Below are 20136 nucleotides of genomic sequence, written 5' to 3'. Positions count from 1 at the left end.
CAGGTATCATGGGAGAAATTTTCTTGGACTCCCTAAAAACTCTCTAATCAGAATGAACTACATACTCATAGGAAGAGCCAGATGCATCTATAAATACATCTCAAGATAAACTTAAGGGTGATTACATGGCTTTTCAAGATTTAAAACCTTGCAGTAAGACATAAACCTCAGGTTAAACAAAGAAAAGGAACTAGAATTTTTGTAAGGTCTTACCAATCAAGACTACTACTGCCAGTTTTGTAAAGTAGGTCTCCAAGAATACTTCAGGGAAAATATACTCCTTGGCTTTGGTTCTGAAAATACTGTATTTTAAAGTAGCTAAGGCAAATATTTAGGGGGCACAGCTCGATATTGAAAAATTAGTTGAAAGAGGTAGAAGTAAAGACTGTATGTAATGTGCTTCTGCATAAAGGTAACAGATCTCTGACCTAGGGAAAACACAACTAAAAAATGAATCACTCTTTTATAGGCTGTTTAAAGATAATGCTTTTTAATATTTCAAATATTTTAAAAAATGTTTTCACCTTAACAGTACTTTGCACATGTGGAATTTCATACCTAAATTTGATGAACCTATTTTGGTTTATTTATGGCTACTTACAAGAAGACTCAGTAATAATGTCCATTCACTGGAGTCTTTTTCTTTGGTTGAGCCTTCTGGGACCAGGCTGATGAGCTGGCTAAAGCAAATTCATGGTAATATGAACTATAAGGATTTTCACTGAATGGACTGGAAACTTAAAAGGATTTCCATACTTATCCCCATTGTAGTTTTGGAAGCTAATATCCTGTTCAGAGGTTAAAGTTTGAATAGCTCACACAATCCTGTAAAAATTACAACTGGCTGCCCTTTAATAAATAAAGTCATTGTAAAGATTTACATTTACAGAGTGAAAAGTGAATACATAGCATTTTAAATTCAATTTTGGGAGTACTAATAAGTACTTACTCATAACAATATACACTAGCTACCTTTTTAACTGTCCATCATTAGCACCAATAAAGATTCAACAAAATTACCTTTATTCTCACATTTCAAAAACAATTCTGCAAATTCTTTGTGAAGTTTAAGTATAGTCACAGACCTTAAATATTCACATTGTTTTCTATGTCATACTGAAAAATAAGCTCACTAATTTTCTGGATATTCTTTACAAAATCTTATTAAAATTCCTGGTATTATCATCCCTAAGTATACAGTAGCACAACCACTCTATGTAGTTTCACATGATAGTTCCTTAGAGATTTCATATCTAAATTACCAAGAACAAACCCTTCCCTCCCTCATTCTGCACTCAGCTTAATACTATACTAGTCCTTGGATTATGTACCACTGTCAGAGTACAACGGTATCAAAATTACCATGTTTGTGAATACAATAATATGCCATACAGAACAACAAAGTTACACACAATGACAAGGATTACTAAAGTTATGCAAGACAAGAACAAATGTTAGGACATGCCAGCTAGGCAAATCCCTAGAAAGAGGCTCCTAGCATCTTAAATTCAAATAACATTAACAAAATAACAAACAATCATCTTAAAAAAATTATAAAGCTACTGGAAAATTAGGTTAACTGCTAAATAAAAGTAGAGCACACGATTAAACTCTAATATTTACAACTGCAACATACTTGAGTAAAATTACAATTGTGCACATCAGTGGCTTTAACAAAAATAATTCATATACAGAGAAGAAAAATTAAGACAGCTTTCAGTTCTAACAGAAGTTGAATTTAACCCATTTCAAAGATACTCAAAAGCTCAAAGACTTACCACAGAATAAATACAAGACTCGTTGATAAACTGGAGCCATATTATTGGTGTTTAAGACAAATTTTAAACAAGTTAATGTCTATTGTTTATTCAGAAATCAGATGACTGTGCCAATTTGACCTCAATAGGAATATACTGAGATGTGCAGATAAATGCAAAACCTCCGCGAGCTGTCTACCTGGAGGCTAACCCTTTTTCTCAGAGGTTCCTGAGAAGCTATAAATACAGGTACAATGCACAGTGATCTTTCCTTTTCATTTATTGTTAGAATATAAAAGAACTGAGAGAGCAATAGGTTTAATTTTATTTTTATAAGGAAGACTGAATTTACCTGAAAAAGAAATATGGCATCACAAACAAACACGTTTCAGGGGAGGATTATGTTTAAGAATATGGTGTCACTCTGAATGCTAAAGGAAACACGATCCCTGTTTACTGTTAAAATATGTAGTGTGAAAGTTTTTTACTTAAGAAAAAACTTACTAATTTTTCATTATGTACGTTTTGTGAATGTAGTTTTCTAATCACAGCAATCTACATAACCATTGTTAAAAGCTCTGTGTTACAGCACTGCAACAAGCCAACAAACTTTAACTGCACTTCACATCAACAGTATGTAAACTTTATTTTTTCCTCTTCAAGCCTTCAGAAAATTAGGGGCTTTTTCAGCAGCCAATCTGGTCAGAACCTCTGAAGGCAGAAGCCCAGTGCCTCACAGTGCATGTGGCCATCTGTGGCACTGCAGACCCATCTGGTAGTGAAGTGTCCCCTCAGAGGCTTCCAGTAAGGCCTAGAGTTTAAGGTTAACATGAAAAAGTGCCACCTTTGTTTTAGATTAGTGATGGACTCTGACAAGATAAAATAAAGTTATTCTGTATATTGTTATACTTACAAGCAGCTCCAATCCTGAGTATTTATGGTAATATCTAAACATACAAAAATGTATGTACATTTTTCTCCACTTTCTTGTAAACAGTTTTCAGTATACTGTTTTATCCCTTTAACATTGAAACATGCAAATCATACACACAAGTATAAATACACAAAAGAAAACAATTTACACTCATTCAAAAGCCAAGCGACAACAAAATTATAGCTACAGTATTCAAATTATAAATAACAAATGCTTGAGGCATCTTATATTCCTAGAAGCAGCCAGCCATTCATCCTAATGTTCTTAGCTGCAATTGTAGAAATACTGAGTTTTGCACCTTCCATGCTTTTACAGTATTTATAACACTATCATATGTGGAGATAAAGACTTGTTTACTATAATCTCTTCTTTCAGAATGAAGAAAAAGCAGCACTTACAAATATTGAAACAGTGGCAGCAATAGCAGATGTTACCACTGCTAGATCAGGAGGATTCCATTCTAACAATTTTTAAATTAAAAAAGTAAAGGAAAAATTGACCTAAACAAATGATTACATGTTCATTCCTTGGGCACTTAACAGCGAGTCCAGCATGTCGTATGTATCTTTGTAGTCCATATGCTGGTTGTTTGTACTGTACTCGTGATGGACATCAGGACCGTTGGTCTCCACTGGCTTCTTGTCCAGTTTCACGAGGGTGCTGAGATGTCCGTAGCCCACCTGGTATGTGACAGGGGGAGGAGGGGGTAAGGGATGGTTAAAAACAGAGTTGTGAGAGGATATATACTGCTTAACAGAGGAGGAAGAACTAGATGAACTACCTGAACTTTTGGAACTTTTGCTCATTTTGGCGTGATGGTTGTGAGATGCATCATTGATGTGCAGCTTCTTCCTTGAAGAGCTGGAACTAGAGGACATGCCATCACTGCTCAGGCCAACAGGACTCCTCAGAACAGTGGGTGGTATCCCATCACCACTGTGTTTGCTGCCACCACTGCTGCTGCCGCTGTGGGAGTGGGAATGCTTGTGACTGCTGGGGTGGTGGCGGTTTGAGGGATGTTCCTTGTGCTTCTCTTTATGGTCTCTGCTGACATGTGGGCTGGAATGCTTGCTCTTCCCACTGCCTTCATCAGAAGAGCTGTGTCTTTCTGAGGAAGAAACTTTTATCTTCATTTTCAGTTCTTCTTTACTGGCACTTTTATCAGAGTGTGGTAAGGGGATCCGTAATTTCAGTGATCCACTTTTTTCCTTTTTATCTGCCATATATTTTTCAGGTTTTTCTGCATTTGTGATGGGAATTTTCATTTTAATGGGAGAAGTTACAGAGCTGCTGCTGGTTGCCTGTGACTGCACGTGTTTGTGCTGCTGTTCCGCCTGGGCAGCTGCATAATGATCCCTGACGTCCAGATCAAGGGTTTCTAGCTTACGTTTTTCTCTGTATTTATCTAAAGACATCTTCTGAGGAATAACTCCAGGAGTAGCAGAAATTGGTCCATGGTGCTTACTGCTCCCTGCTTTATGAGTATATTCTTGCTTAACAGAAGAATGATCAGAAGTTTTGTCAGGTCTGTGATGTAATCCTGAATGCAGTGAGAGAGAAGGTCCCTGCTGGAAGTTGATGTTGTACTGGCTACCAGACAAAGATGTCTCTTGTTTCTGTGAATACATCTGTTCTGTCCTTGCTGATTCTTGATGTTGAGGCCATTCTTGGTGTGACGACAAACTGTATGAGGTACTTGGCATTCCTGTTGCTAGCACTGACAAATTATCAGATGTATGGCTGTCTTGAACAGAAATATTTCCTGAATTTAGAGGTACTGGTGCAGGGAATGCTGATGTAGATGGTTTCTGAAAACTTGGGTTTGCAGGCACACCAGTAACACTATCTACTAAAATGGAATTCTGGACCAAAGATGAACCAAGAAGTGGTGTTTCTGATACCTGTCCATCTACTTTTGGTTTCCTAGCCGCCTGATTAGCCTATTTAAATAAAACACAAAAGAAGCAATGATAGGAAAGAAATTTAATACACATTTCTTTGCTTATAAAATTTCCATATTTATAGGCATAAAACAAGGCTATAAAATATTGAAAACACCAATTTTGTAATTTGATACAGATTTAACCCTAGCCTACCCATTTGAGAAAGTGACTTAACTCGTCTAGGCTTTAACTTCCCCATTTATAAAAGAAGAATATTTCCATCATTGTGAGATTTATAAAAAATTTATAAAATACTTGGCAAAGTCCATTGGACAAGGTAGTTGAATAAACTATGCGTGTATGTAGTTTATGATATATTGTAATTACTTAGGAATACTGGAACTAAGAATACTCAACCACAAAAATTCAAATGGGTTACCTATGTAATTGTTAGACAAATGAACAATTGATAGTCTTTTAAACCCCACCAATTCTCTTACCCTCCAGTTTCGAATCTTCTTCAACCTACTAGGTGTTTTCTCCAATATCTGTAGAAATTCATGTGTTAGCTCTAAAAATAAAATTTAAATTTGTAACTTAGAAGGTGCCTTTAAATTTCTCTGAAGAGGGCAATATTAAAAAGGGACCTCAAGAGTTTGTCTACTTCACTATCAACCTCCTATTCAACTTTCAGCATATATAAGTAGACACAGCTCTGAACTTGTATTTTTAAAGAAAATCACTCCCCCACCCCTATTTTATATGCTTACTCAGAATCTCTGGAAAACTTAGTAGCATTAAAAAAATATTTTCCCCAAATAGAAACCTCTACTAGGCAAAAAAACAGTAGTAATAATTGTTGCAGGCAAGATCCACTATTTTAAATAGATTTAAAATTAGTGGGCAAAAATTTGAAGAAGAAAAGAATATTTGTATAATCCCAACATATCTTCCTCAAGATATTTATTAACTGCAAAGAGAAAAACAGTAACTTTACAATAGAGAAACCCAGCAGATACCACCTTAACCAAGTAATCATGGTTATCATTACTAGCAGTAAGACATATCAACATGATGTACCCCTGATAAGATGCAGCAATAAGATGCATTTCTGTGGTATTGGCTGGCCTCAGGTGCAACAGATGTAAATTCTATTTTCTATTAGCTTCAAATTTTGTAAAGGAAATCGGGGAAAGCCCACAGAAAGAACAAGCTGAAAACCCAACATACTAGTTTAGGCATATCTATTAAGTATAAGTGTTATCTATTTCCTTTCTGAAATCTATAATACATGGCTAAAATGTCTTAATCTCCAACAATCTCCTACCTCTGGCCAACTTCTCTCTCTTTTTTTAATCCTCACCCAAGGACACTTTCTCATTTCTCTTCAGATAGAGCAGGAGGGAGGAAGAGATAGAGAGAAACATCGATGTGAGAGAGACACACGAGGGGCCGGGGATAAACTGCAACTGAGGTACGTGCCCCCAGCAGGAACTGAACCCAGGACTCTCTGGTCCATGGGCCGATGCTCAAACCTCTGAGCCAAATTGGGCAGGGCCTCTTATTTCTCAACCCAGAAATCAGGAGATTCCCAAATTCCAGGTTCAATTTATAGAACACATACAGCAATCTCTTGTCAACTCACATATAATAATGCAAGACAACATGGCACACTTCATCAGTGGAACTACAGAGCAAGGAATGTTACTTGGAAAATACCTTTAGCTCACTGTTTCAAATCTTCTGCGACAAAAACCGACTTTGCCTCTATACATTTAAAACTCAACACTGTTTATCTTTAGAGTTTGAAAAAGTCTCAAAGGGCTTTAGATATTCAGTGGTGGTTAATAAAATAATTCAATTTATTTTTCTTCAAGCTAATGAATCCTTATTTTTATCCTGTTCATTTGTTCATGTAATTATACTTTTAATTCTATTACTAAATTGTTAAAATAGAATTATAGTTATATTTCTGTCTATATTTTTAATACAAACTGAAATTTAATAGATGAAATGATATCTGGGATTAGCATCAATATAACTAACTATAGGGGAGCCCTGGCTGCCATGGCTAAGTTGGTTGGAGCATCATCCCGTACACCAAAAGGTCGTGGACTCAATTCCCAGTCAGGGCACATACTCAGGTTTCAGGTTCAATCCTTGTTTAGGGAACATATGGGAGGCAACTGATTGATGTTTTTCTCTCTCAAATCAATAAAGGTGCCCTGGATGGTTTGGCTTACGCAGGGGTTCTCAACCTGTGGGTCACGACCCCTTTGTGGGTCAAACGACCCCTTTCATAGGGGTCGCCTAAGATTATCGGAAAACACATATTTCTGATGGTGATTCATAATAGTAGCAAAATTACAGTTATGAAGTAGCAACAAAAATAATTTTATGGTTGGGGGTCACCACTAATTTTAAAATTAGTGGGCAAAAATTTGAAGAAGAAAAGAATATCTGCATAATCATGAGGAACTGTATTAAAGGGTCGTGGCATTAGGAATGTTGAGAACCACTGGCTTAGCAGTTGGAGAGTCGGCCCACAGACCAAAGGGTTTGATCCCTGCCCTGGTTGGGGTCATGAGGGAGGCAACCAGTCAGTCGATGTCTCTCTCACATGGATGTTCTCCTTACCCCCTTCCACTCTATCTAAAAAAAAAAAAAAAAAAATCAATGAAAAAAACATCCTAGGGTGAAGATTAAAAATAAAATAGAAAAATAACCACAGGTGAGGATGTTGAATTGGCCAGAATTGGTAACTGTTCATTTGGGCATGAGTGCATGGATTCACTAGTTTTCAAACCTATACAGAAATAGGTAGAATTTCTCCATAATAAAATAAAATATTTTTAGTGTAAAAAAAGATTTATTTTCTCTACTTACCATCTAATAATTCTAAAGTAACTGTAGGATCCACATATTCCCACCAATGTTTTCCATCAGTTGACACAGGAATCTCCCAGTTGGACCATTTGCAAGCCAAATGAATGCACACACATGCTATCACTGTTGGTTTGTACTGAAGACAGAAGGTGGTAAGATGTAGACTGTTGTGGCGCAGATTTAAAAATGAAGAGCCATAGAAATTCAAATATGTAAAACAAAGAAAAAACATTTACCAGTAAGATTAAAGCAAAAACAGAATTACAAAGGTTTTCTTCTGTAAGCCTAGAGTACAAAACCTTATTTTATTAAATAAAAAGCTAACACTATAGTTGTAAAATTCTAGTACTAAAAAACCTATATAGATTATGAACATTCCCCATACTCTTACTCCCCAGAGTATTATATTAATATTTTATTAATACTGCTAATATGTTAATATTTATGAATTTTGCTTTTACATAAAAATTCAAAGTTATTTTTATTTCTTTATAGAAGGAGGGAAAGATATATCTAATATACTTCTATTTCCAATAGTTACTATATACAGTACAACACAAAATTTTTTGGTGGCATTTCTGTTTCTTTTGTAATATCATAGCAAAAAAGTGGGGAAAAAAATCCAAAAAAACAGAGGACTCTGTATAAATGACAAATTTCAACAATGCCTTATAATCAGGGATTCTACCATTTGCTGTGGCTTAAAAACATAATTTTCAAGTAAGTTAAAGAGAATTTAAAACTTATCTATGTAAATCTCTGTCTTCTTTTCAATAAAGCCACAGAAAAAACTTACCTTTTGCACAATAGCTTCAAGGCACAATGTTGCTATATACTACAAAAATACTACTTTTCTCCTTCTACTATACTGGGCATGTAACATATCATAAATAGGCTTTTCTAACCAAAATTTTAAATTAAAAAATTTTTTTTGGTTTTGTTGTTCAGAATTCCTCAGGTTAGAGGTTAAATCCCAACAACATATATCTAAGAAAATACATTTATATTTGCCAGTCCAAAGTTTTAAATAATACTTAACAGCGTCACAAAAAAATTAAGGACCACACAAAGCTGGTTTGGTCCTCTACTCCCCAATGACCCATTTAAAAAACAAATTTAAATTATTAATATAATCAATACAGAACAGAATTTTATATTAGATATTAAAGGCTTTTAAAAACTATTCTTCCACTTCAGTTTCAAAAGTGATAAAAATGTTTACTAATTAATCATAACCCACAGTTTTTTATTTATATAAACTGAAAAGGAAGTAAGTTTTTTTAAAAGTAAAAATTGTACTTATGCAGATCCAGACACTGTTAGGAGTTGACTACTTCTAATTTACTACTAGTGGGTATTATCGGGAAAAAAATCCCAAGTTATATAAATTTTATTTATTAAATAAACTTTAATGATTAAAGTTAAGATTGGATCAAAGTGAAATTTTAAAAATTGTCATTTAACTATAATTATAAACTAGAAATAGCTTTATACTTACCAAGTTGCTCGAATTTCTACGTTAAGTTTAGCTCTCTGTAATCTTTAGCTGCTATTCAGGCTACCAATTTTAGACTTATGCACTCACAAATCGAGAATATGTCACCAGAAAGCACCACTACACTTCACATTGTGCATTTAACCCCTCTGTGCCCAAAGTCCCTTGTACAATACACCGCAAAGCAGACAGGAAGGTACCACCACAGTAGATGGTCCAGTCTCCTGTTGCAACAAGGGTAGAGACACATTGAGGGGGCCCTGCATTAAAGGAAGCTATAGTGTGCTACAACAGTGCAACAAAGAGGGTCAGGATAACAACCTGTTGGTAGCCATGAAATAGGATGTCTGTGCCAAATCCTTGCTTGCTGTAAGAAAACAAAAAACAAACAAAAAAAAAAACGAAGACAATACTATCAGCTTTAACATGCTACCATTAAAAAGTTCTCAACACAACAAAAACTTCAAAGATGTGTACACAAAAAGTAAATTTTACTTACTACTTACAAATATCACAAGAGCGCCATCATTTTCTATACTACTGAAAATCTTCAACAACATTCACTCAAATGTTTCTTGCTATCCCCCAAAGATCTGAGAAACAAGCCGATTTGCTTTTAGCTAGCCAGTTACAAGGGCTAAACTTGTTACTAAGTTAAGCATCTAGTCAGCTAAAAGTTGCAATAAAGCATTCTCCTGGATTTAAAAAAAAGAAGAGGAAGAAGAAGAAAAAGATTTTGAAGTCTAATACAAAATACAAAGAGTTGCTTGCCAGACTTAATCTTCAGTCATATTTAAATTGGCTTAAGTACTTCCATGAAAATAAAATAAAACAAACCCCCACCCTCCACACTCAGCACAACTGCTCAGTTTTTCATCATGCTACTAAGCATCAACAGAGAATAAACGACCTAGAAACATTATAAGGACATAGACATAGGAAACTTTACTGTATTATTTTTTTAAAAATTATAGACTCCAATTAATGAGAACTTTAGATATGATACCAGTATTCTAGAGGGAATCAGTATGCTTCAACATTGGGTCCCCCCCTCTGCCCACTCCCCACACCCAAATTGAAATGAAGACATTGAAATTGAAAATAGCCTCTCCATTTCTGCTTCTTATTCTTCCCAACAGGGATGATTCTGCTATAGTTCACCCTTTTTTCCCCAACCACATTCATAATTGCTGACATACCTTTCCCCTTTGCTTCAACTAAGATTAGTCCCCTTCAACTCACCCCTCTCTAAAAGGCCTCAAAATCCTTGCCTCCTATTTTTATCTGTAGCACCTGTAATCCCTGTCACCCCATGTGAATCTTTGCAAAAAGAGATTTGGGCTTATCAGAGTTGTGCTAAGGAAGAGTGTCAAAGCATCAGATGTCTTGGAGACAGTGACTTAAGTACTGTATTCTTTCCTGGTGGGGAAGGAAGGAGAAATGTAAAAAGTGAAAGGTCCTTGTAAAATGACATCAGCCAATTCTGCAGCAAAGGAGTATAATACCAATTTTCTCATTGTGGGAGGTGAGGGTTGTAAAGGACTTGAAAGAAGCCAAACCATCTACCCTCTTCACAAGACTCAAAATATACAGAAGAAATTTTAAATTGCCATAGTTTTCACCTCGGAATATATCTAAAGTCAATAACCTATCACTGTGCAACAGAGGAAGAACGTAGGGAAAACATTCTTTTGTTAGATGAAACTTATAATAGAGCAAAGAAAAAAGACAGCCAAACATGAAAGAACATTTCTTAAATGGAGTGTGATACAAACGATAGTTACTTGAAATGTTAGTCAGACAAAAGGAGGTTAAACATATATAAGATTTGTACTGAAATTTAAGAATCAGTCACATTTTAAACATTAACAACAAAAAAAATCGTATTTTAAAATTTTGCTTTGGATGATATATCAAATTTCTAGTTTTTGTAAATGTTTTAAAAAATTTACTATTTTATTTTGCAAATCAATGTTCTTTTATGTCTCTAGCTTCTTTAGATATAGGAGAATGTAAAAAAAAAAAAAATAAACTTTGAAAAAGGATTTCAAAAAAGCTGACTAAGACTTTACAATATTAACCTGAAAATTCAGTTTCAATTTCTACTAAAGTACTTTTAACCTATATCAATATCTTCCTTCATTACACCCAATTTAAAACAAATTATATGGCCTTCCATTACACTGACAAAATAGTCTATCTACCCTTTCAAGTTTTCAGAAAAAAAGAACTAACTCAGTTTTCTTCCCCCCTTTTCTTAATTCAACATCTACACTAGTTATCTATACAAATCTATACTACATTGTAATACTGGGGATGAGAATGTACTATAAAATACTTTCATATGACCACGAAGAGCAGGAACTCTAGTTATGTTCTAGTTTACAAATGACAATATGTACTATTAGGATAAAAAATAAATAAATAGCCCTTTTAGAGGTCCAGTTGTTAACAAAAACATTGTGGTATCAGGTAGCAGAGCCCTTTTTTTTTTTTTTAATTTAATGTAGCCATAACATAACAAAATCCTAGCTAGGTATAAAATTAATTCAGTTTAGAATGAATAAAATGTGAGAATATTTAGGTAAACACTAAAAAACAAAACAAGGCCTTTAAAAGTCTTACCCATTTTGTTTAGAATAATCCTAAAGAAGTCTGGTGGTAAAAGAATGAAACTGAAAAATTTAATTTTCAAAAAGGAAGTAACAGAAAAAGGTACACTAAAGATCCCAAGGGATTGCTATTAGTACATAACACTTCTAATGGGAAACAGGAAAGCAGAAGTAGTAGTATAACAACATGCAACTGCGTAAAAAATATTTCTAGGAATATTTAGGATTCATTAACAAGAGTAGAAAAATCTGTACCACATGCTTTATAAGCAGAAAAGCAAAAATTACAAAAGCTCCTGTTTATAAAAGGTATAATAGCCACACCACACACTATGTATTATGCTATATAATTATTTTCTCATTATACACAAAAAGGAAACCATTTTTAGTAATACTAAAGAACAGTGAAAAATGTATCAAACCAATTTTGATCAAATTAACAAAAATGACACATCTGCTAAGAGAGAAATTTTTTATGTAAAAAAATTTGAGGTTGACTTCCAAATTCTTATACTGGAATCTTTTCAAGGAGTCAATGAAAGTTTGACATAAATCAAAAATTAATACTATTTTCTGCACCCGTGTGTTAATGGCCTACATCTTAAATATTAACTGAAATAGGACAGGCAAAGGCCAGTGGGGAGGTAAACAGTTGTAAAATTTGGAAGCCCTCCAATTTTTCAGTGAAATAAGACTCTTGCTGAAGTGTAAAGGAAGCTAAGTGACTGGTAGATATAGAACAAGCTATTAGAACATAACAGCATTCAAATCAATGATAGGCAGTAAAAATCATTAACACTATACTTAGTTAAAAAGTTTCAAAGATGACTTACCTCTTACTAATTGGGTACATTTCACCACATCTGTGTGTGGGTGCTCAATGGTGATCTCAAAACCTGAAATGAAAAGCACTTTTTTCCCCAATCACTTACCACTACAATACTTGCCTGAGAAATGCCATTCACCACACAACCATAAATGTGTAATATATTTTTCACTATTAAAAAAACCCAAAGACAATGTTTCTTATCATTGACATGATCATTATATATGATAAGAAATTTTTTCTCAAAAACAATGTTCCAATTATGAAAACTGATTATCAAGGTTATTTATAGACCAGGGGGTAATATTCATTTAGAATTCTGAATTACAATCAGTATGAGGTTCTCTTCATGTTAAAAACAAACTTAAATCATGACAAATACAACTATTAAGGCGGCTCCACAGGTTAAGCAGGGCATTCAACTACGTAATACATTTCTTTTTCTTTTTTTCTTTTCTTTTTTAGAGAGATAGAAACAATGATGAGAGAGAGATTGGCTACCTCCTGCTGTCCCCTACTGGGGATTGAGCAGGCAACCTGGGCATGTGTCCTGACTGGGAACTGATTGAACCTGGACCTCTCAGTCCATGGGATGATGTTCAATCCACTGAGCCACACCAGCTGAGAAGTAATATATTCTCCCCCCCCCCAACACACCATTTTAATTTGAATTTACTGGGGTTCTTGAGTGTATTCCAACTCTTTCAGAAGATGTGAAAAGAACATTTTTCATAAATATAACTTTTGGACTACAATGTAAGAAATGACCTTTTAAATAATATAGTGCTCTTATTTTTCTTAGTATGCCAAAGGGTTTCAGACAGTTAGCTTATAACTACATTTCATTAATAATAAAATAGTTAAGGTAAGTACACCTTGTAGGCCTCACGATTCATTACATCACTACTTCTAAAACCAAAGATAAAATGTCGAAAAGCTTTCAATGTTCAATCAACCCTTAAGTAGGGTAGGGTTCTTCCTTTTTTATAAACGTCAAGGTCACATCTAATGCCTTCAGAAGCAGTAAGTGATTACCTAATAAACAGGTAATCTGGATTTATAGTTACTGTATGGTCTATTTACATGTCTATTGTAATTAAACCTACAAAATCATACTTTAATGAAAGCCAAAGAGGTATATCTTATACATTCGAATGTTCCCCTTAAAATTCTCTGTGCTTGCCCAGGCTGGTTTGGCTCAGCGGTTGGAGCATCGGCCTGCGGACCACAGAGTACCAGTTTCGGTTACCGCTAGGGGCATGTATCCCCGCCCCCCCCAAATCTCTGTGCTTAAGAATCTGTCATAAACAATGCAAATGACAGAATTTTAACTAAAATAACTTTATATTACTTAAAATTAATATACTTTTCTTTTTCAAGTTTCATTATACAAATATTTGTAAATTTTCATATTTATGTCGTTTTATATAATAAAACAATAACATTTACATTATTAGACTTGGAGGGAATGAGAAGATTCTCACTTTTATTTTTGTATCTCTTTATACTATTAAAACTTTAAGCAGTGATATATATTTCAAAATAGCTACTTTTGTAATAAAAAGAATCTGTCATGAGAAACTGTAATTATCACTTCTATTCAACATTTGCGAATGAATAAATAAAAACAACTACTCTAATAAATAATGATTATTTATGACACACACACACTATGTGGCAATTTTTCTTACACATCGTCTTTCATTTCCAAATTCACAATGTTAAGGCAGGCATTATTATTCTACCTCACACATACAGAATGGAGGTATGAAAGGTAAAGGGGGAACTTTGCCCAATTTTATAAAGCAAGTCAGAGGCCTATAGATTTAAACCCAGATCTCCATAAAGACAATGTTCTTCGAGAAGTAATATATAACTTTACACAAATTAAAACTATCTTAAGCCTCAATTTTTTCACAGTAAAGTGAAACATAAGAATAAATGATCTTTTAAGTTGCATGAACTCTGCAGACAATATAACTTAGAAAAGGATGTTCAACATTTAATTAACTACTATGTCACATTAAAAATGACATAAATTCATTAAATACTGACTATAAGCTCTAGGAGAACAAGAACTGCCATTTATGTTTGTATATATTACAAACATATGCAACAGCTCAAGAAGAACATTTCATTCTCCAATGCAAAGCCAGATGAAGCACAGTATCTCACCTGCCTGAAAACATTAAAATCACATCAAAGGCTGTTTATGCCAAGTGAAATGAAATGTAAACAAATGGTTTCCTTATAACCAGGCAATAATATTCTGGCCCCAAACTTTGTTTAAAGATGAAACTTTCATCAAAGTAAAATTACTACAGAAATTTTTTCCTTTATTTAGATAAAATATAGCAGGTCCTCGAATAATGTCCTTTCATTTGACATTGTTATAACACAGGAACTTAACCTTTTTTTAAATATGTTTTTATTGATTTTGAGAGAGAGAGGAAGGGAGAGGGAGAGAGAGAAACATCGATCAGCGGCCTTCTGCATGCCCTGCTATGGGGATTGAGCCCACAACCCAGGCATGTGCCCTGACTGGGAATTGAACCTGTGACCCCTTTGTGCATGGGTCGATGCTCAACCACTGAGCCACATCAGCCAGACAGGAACTTAACTCTTGTTTGTATCAATTAGCCTATGGTAAACTGGTTTTGTTATATGTTGTTTCACCTAAAGTCCCAAAACCAATTGATGACATTAAGGTCTTACTGTATTGCATTGAAGAACACACACAAAAATATATGATGTAAGTACATACCTAAGGTTTGTAGCATTATGGTTTCAAGTAAAACCAGTTCTTGAGTTTGTTGAAGGTAAGCCTGCCAGATAAAAATAGTAATATTAAAATGCTTAAGATAAACATAACACTATTAGACTATGGGACCATTAAATCTCATGAGAAATTATAGATGACTACAAAAGAACTAGAGTAGTTTAAAAATATGAAGGAAATAAATTGAGGGAGATAGAGAAAACATATTCTGTGACAAGTCTAAATTGAATTACTTCTGTAAAGAAAATGTAAACAAAGCAAAACCCCAAAAAACAACCTAACATGAAAGGGGGTGGGCTAAGCAGAACAAAAGAGATCTCCAGTCTATAATGTAAAACTTCACCTAGGTATTATTGGTGCTTCAAGACACATTAAGGTCGGGAAGCACCAACCCAAGTAAGAACACCAAATTCAAACCCATCTTTAAAGAAAAGACTTATCAACTTAATCTAGGATACTTCATGTGGTAATTCCTTGACAGTCACAGTGAGTGAGTTATTTTTAGAATTAACTTCCTCTCTTCAGAAAACAAAAAATAAAATAAAAACAAACCACATAATCTCTAGAATAAAAGAAAAAAATTAAATAATGTATCTATATCCGGCATCAATAAATTATTCACCTATTGCAATTACTCTGGAAATAAAGGGTATTAAAAATTTTCTGCCATCTCATTCTTAGATCATGACAACTGACTAAGATGACTAAGGTGATAAGAAAACAATATATCACATAAATATTCATTTATGTAAGAACATATTGCTAAACCCAGAAAGTGAAAGCGCCTTAAATTTTATTTATGCCCCAATTTGAAAAGGTCACTGAACTGATATTTAAAACACAGATTTCTATTATTTGAACAATATCCTAAGTAACCTCAAGAAATATTTCTGGATTTGTAAAATTAGATACTATTAACTTTAAGTACTTTGTATTTTTGAACAATCAAACATTCTCTATTATTGAATGACTACATTAACACATTGCATACCGCATAGAAATCTCTATGGCATATGCCAGGGACCGCACGTTTTTGGGCAAACTGCACGTTGGGTTCTGAGCTGCACTCATTTGAACCAGCAGATATCCATTCCCTATCTACTTCAAGAACATAGAATGATGTGCTGGTTTTCGAACTTCGACCCTCAGGGCGAGGAGTCACAAATACAAAAATCCTATATTACTCTGAGTTTCAAAAACTGAAATAGCTAATGCAAGTGCAAACACGAGTTAACTCGTGCGCGGTCCGCAACGTTTGGGAAGGAAAACACGAGTTAACTCATGAGCAGTCAAAAATGTGTTAATAGTCAACATCTAGGATAAAACATGTCACTAATAAAATCAGATATACTTAATCTGGACCTTAAACTTGATCCAAATCAAACTGATTCAGTAGTTAAAAGTTCCTGATAAAGTAACTCACCTATAATAAGAGTACTAGAAAATGATTTTTTCTTTTTTAATCCTCACCTGAGGACATTTTTTTTTTTTTTATTTATCTTCACACAGAGCGGGAGTGAGAGAGGGAGGAAGAGAGAGAGAAACACTGAGGTGAGAGAGACACATTGAATGGTTGCCACCCACACGACTCCAACCGGGGCTGGGGACAAACAACAACTGAGGTACATGCCCTTGACTGGAATCGAACCCAGGACTCTCTGGTCCATAGGCTGATTCTCTAACTGCTGAGCCAAACTGGCCAGGGCTAGAAAATGATTTTAAAGGCCTAGAATTCTTGCTTGTTTTAAGGTATCAGAACATTTTAAAATGGTGCTTTCAAACAATGTTTACTAAAATACTGCTTATGAATAAGTCGTTTGGAAACAAGCATTACTCTTTAGGAAAATTAAAATATTTTTAAAAAGCCCTGGCTGGTTTGGTTCAGCAGTTAGAGCGTCGGACTGCAATCCAGAGAGACCCGGGTTCGGTTCCCGCTAAGGGCATGTACCTTGGCTGCAGTTTGTTCCGGGCCCTGGTTGGTCATGCGGGTGGCAGCCACTTGATGTGTCCCTTTTACGTCGATGTTTCTCTCTCTCTCCCTCCCACTCTGTCTGAACAAAAAATAGAAAAATGTCCTGGAGTGAGGATATTAAAAAACAAACAAACAAACAAACAAACAAACAAACAAACAAACAAAAAACCCACCCTTGAAAGCATGGTAAAATGTATCTTTATGTATCAGAGAGATAAGTAGTAGTATACAGTATATGCATGAAATACAGAAACAACTCTGTAAAAAGACTAATTACTAGTCTGGAGGTAAATCCAGAGGTTTTCTTTCTTCTTCTTTTTTTTTTTATCCTCACCCGAGGACATTTTCCCATTTTTTTGTTCAGGTAGAGTGGGAGGGAGAGAGAGGAACAGAGAGAGAGAGAAACATCGATGTGAAAGGAACACATCGAGTGGCTGCCACCGCACGACCGACCAGGGCCGGGGACAAACTGCAACCGAGGTACGCGCCCTTAGAGGGAACCGAACCCGGGTCTCTCAGGACCGCAGGTCGACACTCTAACCGCTGAGCCAAACCGGCCAGGGCCCAGAGGTTTTCTTATTCCTTCATTTGCTGACAATTTAGAGTTATTTATCTCTGGTCTTGAACACACCCAAACAATGGAGGTGAAATGATTTACCCTCTACATGTATCATAGTTTTGCTGTGAAGATAAACAGAAAAATGTAAAACACTTAAAAAGTCCCTTACATGATTCAGAATGACATTATAATTCATGAACATACATGAAATGTTTCTGCCAGATTGCTTCCTGGCATTACATTCCTAAGTGGTAATAGGAATAAGCAGCATTTGGAAGCAACACTAATTGAATTATATTTTTATTAGGTCTAAATAATGAAAACTTTCAAATTTACAAAGAAAAAAAACACAGTTTTTACATACATCACACTTAGTATCCAGCAGTGGCTCTAGGGGATGAAGACAAGCATGTGCTACTTTGATAACATGTTCAAGTTTTCGAGCCTGTTCTTCCACTTTTGCAGCCAAAAATAATGCAGTAGGTGATATTATCTGTAGGAAAGAAAAAATGTTGATTTAAAAACAAATTAATTTTGGAAAAACCTACTTTCTAATGGGGAGGGGTATGCAAGGAAGAAATGCAATATTAAAAGTATGAATTGCTAGTTGGGCTATGAAAAGATTGATGTTAAGAGTTTTAATAAAGTTATTCATTAAATAGAACTAGTTACCCTAATCGATAAAATCTGTTTTGTTTTGCAAGTAGAATACTAAAGGGAAAAAGGAAAAAAGACTTATATTTTACCCAAGAGAAAGTTTAATTAATGCACATTGTGAAGGCAAAGGGGAAAAAAATCCTCAAGACAAGGAATGAAGCCATAGCTTTAAAAAAAGATGAACAGTGGGTAAAGTATACCCAGATTTCCCTTCTTTTAGAGCAGTCACCACTTTCTAGGGTTTTCTAAATTAATCAGTAATTCACTGTGTGGCTAAGAGCTACACAATCTTGCTTGAGAGACAGAAAAAGGATCTACAAGACAAAATGAGGATTGTGCACATGAAACTGCTACCTAATATCTCTATTACTTTAACTAATACCATTTAAAGTAGCACACACAAAAAAAAACAAAAACAGGAAATAAACATGTAAGACAAACCAACAGAGTAGAAACACTGTTAAGTGGAGATAAAAAAAATTAGCCATTTTTAAGCATTACTAAGTTATGCTCAATGAATTAAAATATAAGAACATAGCACTAACAAAGACATTGACTAACAGAGAAACACCAATTTTGAACAAATATTTACCCCTGAAGTTACTAATAAACCAAAAAACTGCTGACTCAGAAAATGGGCACATTTTAAACTCAAATAACATTCTAAGATCACCTAAGAGAAATATCTCATGGTGACAGGAGACTAGACTTTGGGCGGTGAGCACACAATGGAATATACAGATATATTATAAAGCTGTACAACTGAAATTTATTATAAAGTTATTAACCAATGTTACTTCAATAAATTTAAATTAAAAAATATCTAATGAAAAGATAACTTCTAAGGGGGTCATCAATCACTATACAGAAACAATGTTAAAAGAGATGGGATGAGAGGGGCATAAATCATGCTATGTGATTTGGGTAGGTAACAAAAGAAAAGTTCTGATACAGAAAGGTGGAACCTTTATTTCATTGTGGAGACATGAAATTTAATTGCTGAATTTGGATCTGAAAGGGATCTTTCTCTATTCCAAATGCATTTGCAGATGAGTAAATGAGTAGAAATGACTATAAGTTCTCTTCCTGATGTATAAATCTTTAAAACAAACCTAAAATTAAGTGAGTTTGGCTCCAAACAACCAGAAATAATGTTACCATAATAAAAGGAGTAATTTCAACTTGGAACTTTCAAATTATTTTCATCTTTTGGAATTAAAATTACAACAACAAAATTTTTTTAGAAATTCAGAATGCTAAAGAAAGCAATGTATTCTTAGTTTTCAGAAAGTCAGAATAAACTGTTATTATTCTTTAGAACAGATTTAATCAAGCAACATCAAAATTAATTAATATTCTCGAAATGCCACCTAAATAGCAGTCACCCAGGGTGGGGCAGGGGTGGTGGTGGTGTTTCTGAGACATAGAAAGTATAAGATAACTAAAATTGGACAATTAATCCTGTTATTTTTCTCATACTTAAAATTTCCTATCACTGCTACCTGTTTGACTAATTACTTTTTCTATTTAAAGGCTTAATGCAAAAGATCATTTCCTTCCAAAGAAAAATTTCTGAGTCAGAGTGAGTGCCCTTCTTTATTCAATAAAAAATTGTGCATACCTCTATCAGTGTACTTACACTGTATTCTAATTTCTGGCTTATTAATCTTGTCTGTCCTCCAGTCTAGAAGCATATTCCCATTATCTAGCATTGTGCAGCTGCTGTTCAATATATTTGAATGAATGACATGTGGATAATTTATATATAAGGGCAGC

At 34.5% G+C, this 20136-nt stretch overlaps 1 protein-coding gene across 16 annotated transcripts in view; it reads right to left on the bottom strand.

Moving 5' to 3' along the window:
- Positions 1 to 474: 474 nt before the first annotated feature.
- CCNT2 (cyclin T2) overlaps positions 475 to 20136 on the bottom strand; it is a 38334-nt gene continuing 18672 nt past the window's right edge. For 7 of the 16 annotated variants that reach the window (XM_036253394.1, XM_036253397.1, XM_036253400.1 and 4 more), the window contains 7 exons: positions 18068 to 18196; positions 15158 to 15218; positions 12401 to 12478; positions 9277 to 9322; positions 7461 to 7624; positions 5075 to 5145; positions 475 to 4631 (listed from right to left, as the gene is read on the bottom strand). In XM_036253394.1, coding sequence (XP_036109287.1) covers positions 3204 to 4631; positions 5075 to 5145; positions 7461 to 7624; positions 9277 to 9322; positions 12401 to 12478; positions 15158 to 15218; positions 18068 to 18196 — 1977 coding nt within the window. In that variant the 3' untranslated portion in view covers positions 475 to 3203. Of the gene's footprint in view, positions 4632 to 5074; positions 5146 to 7460; positions 7625 to 8958; positions 9323 to 9454; positions 9549 to 12400; positions 12479 to 15157; positions 15219 to 18067; positions 18197 to 19999; positions 20083 to 20136 lie in introns of those variants that run through there. The other 9 variants (XM_036253398.1, XM_036253395.1, XM_036253407.1 and 6 more) reach the window with 8 other exon arrangements.

The sequence above is a fragment of the Molossus molossus genome, unplaced genomic scaffold, assembly GCF_014108415.1.
Source record: "Molossus molossus isolate mMolMol1 unplaced genomic scaffold, mMolMol1.p scaffold_m16_p_11, whole genome shotgun sequence".
Classification (NCBI taxonomy): Eukaryota; Metazoa; Chordata; class Mammalia; order Chiroptera; family Molossidae; genus Molossus; species Molossus molossus.
This window is presented reverse-complemented; position numbering and strand designations above follow the sequence as displayed.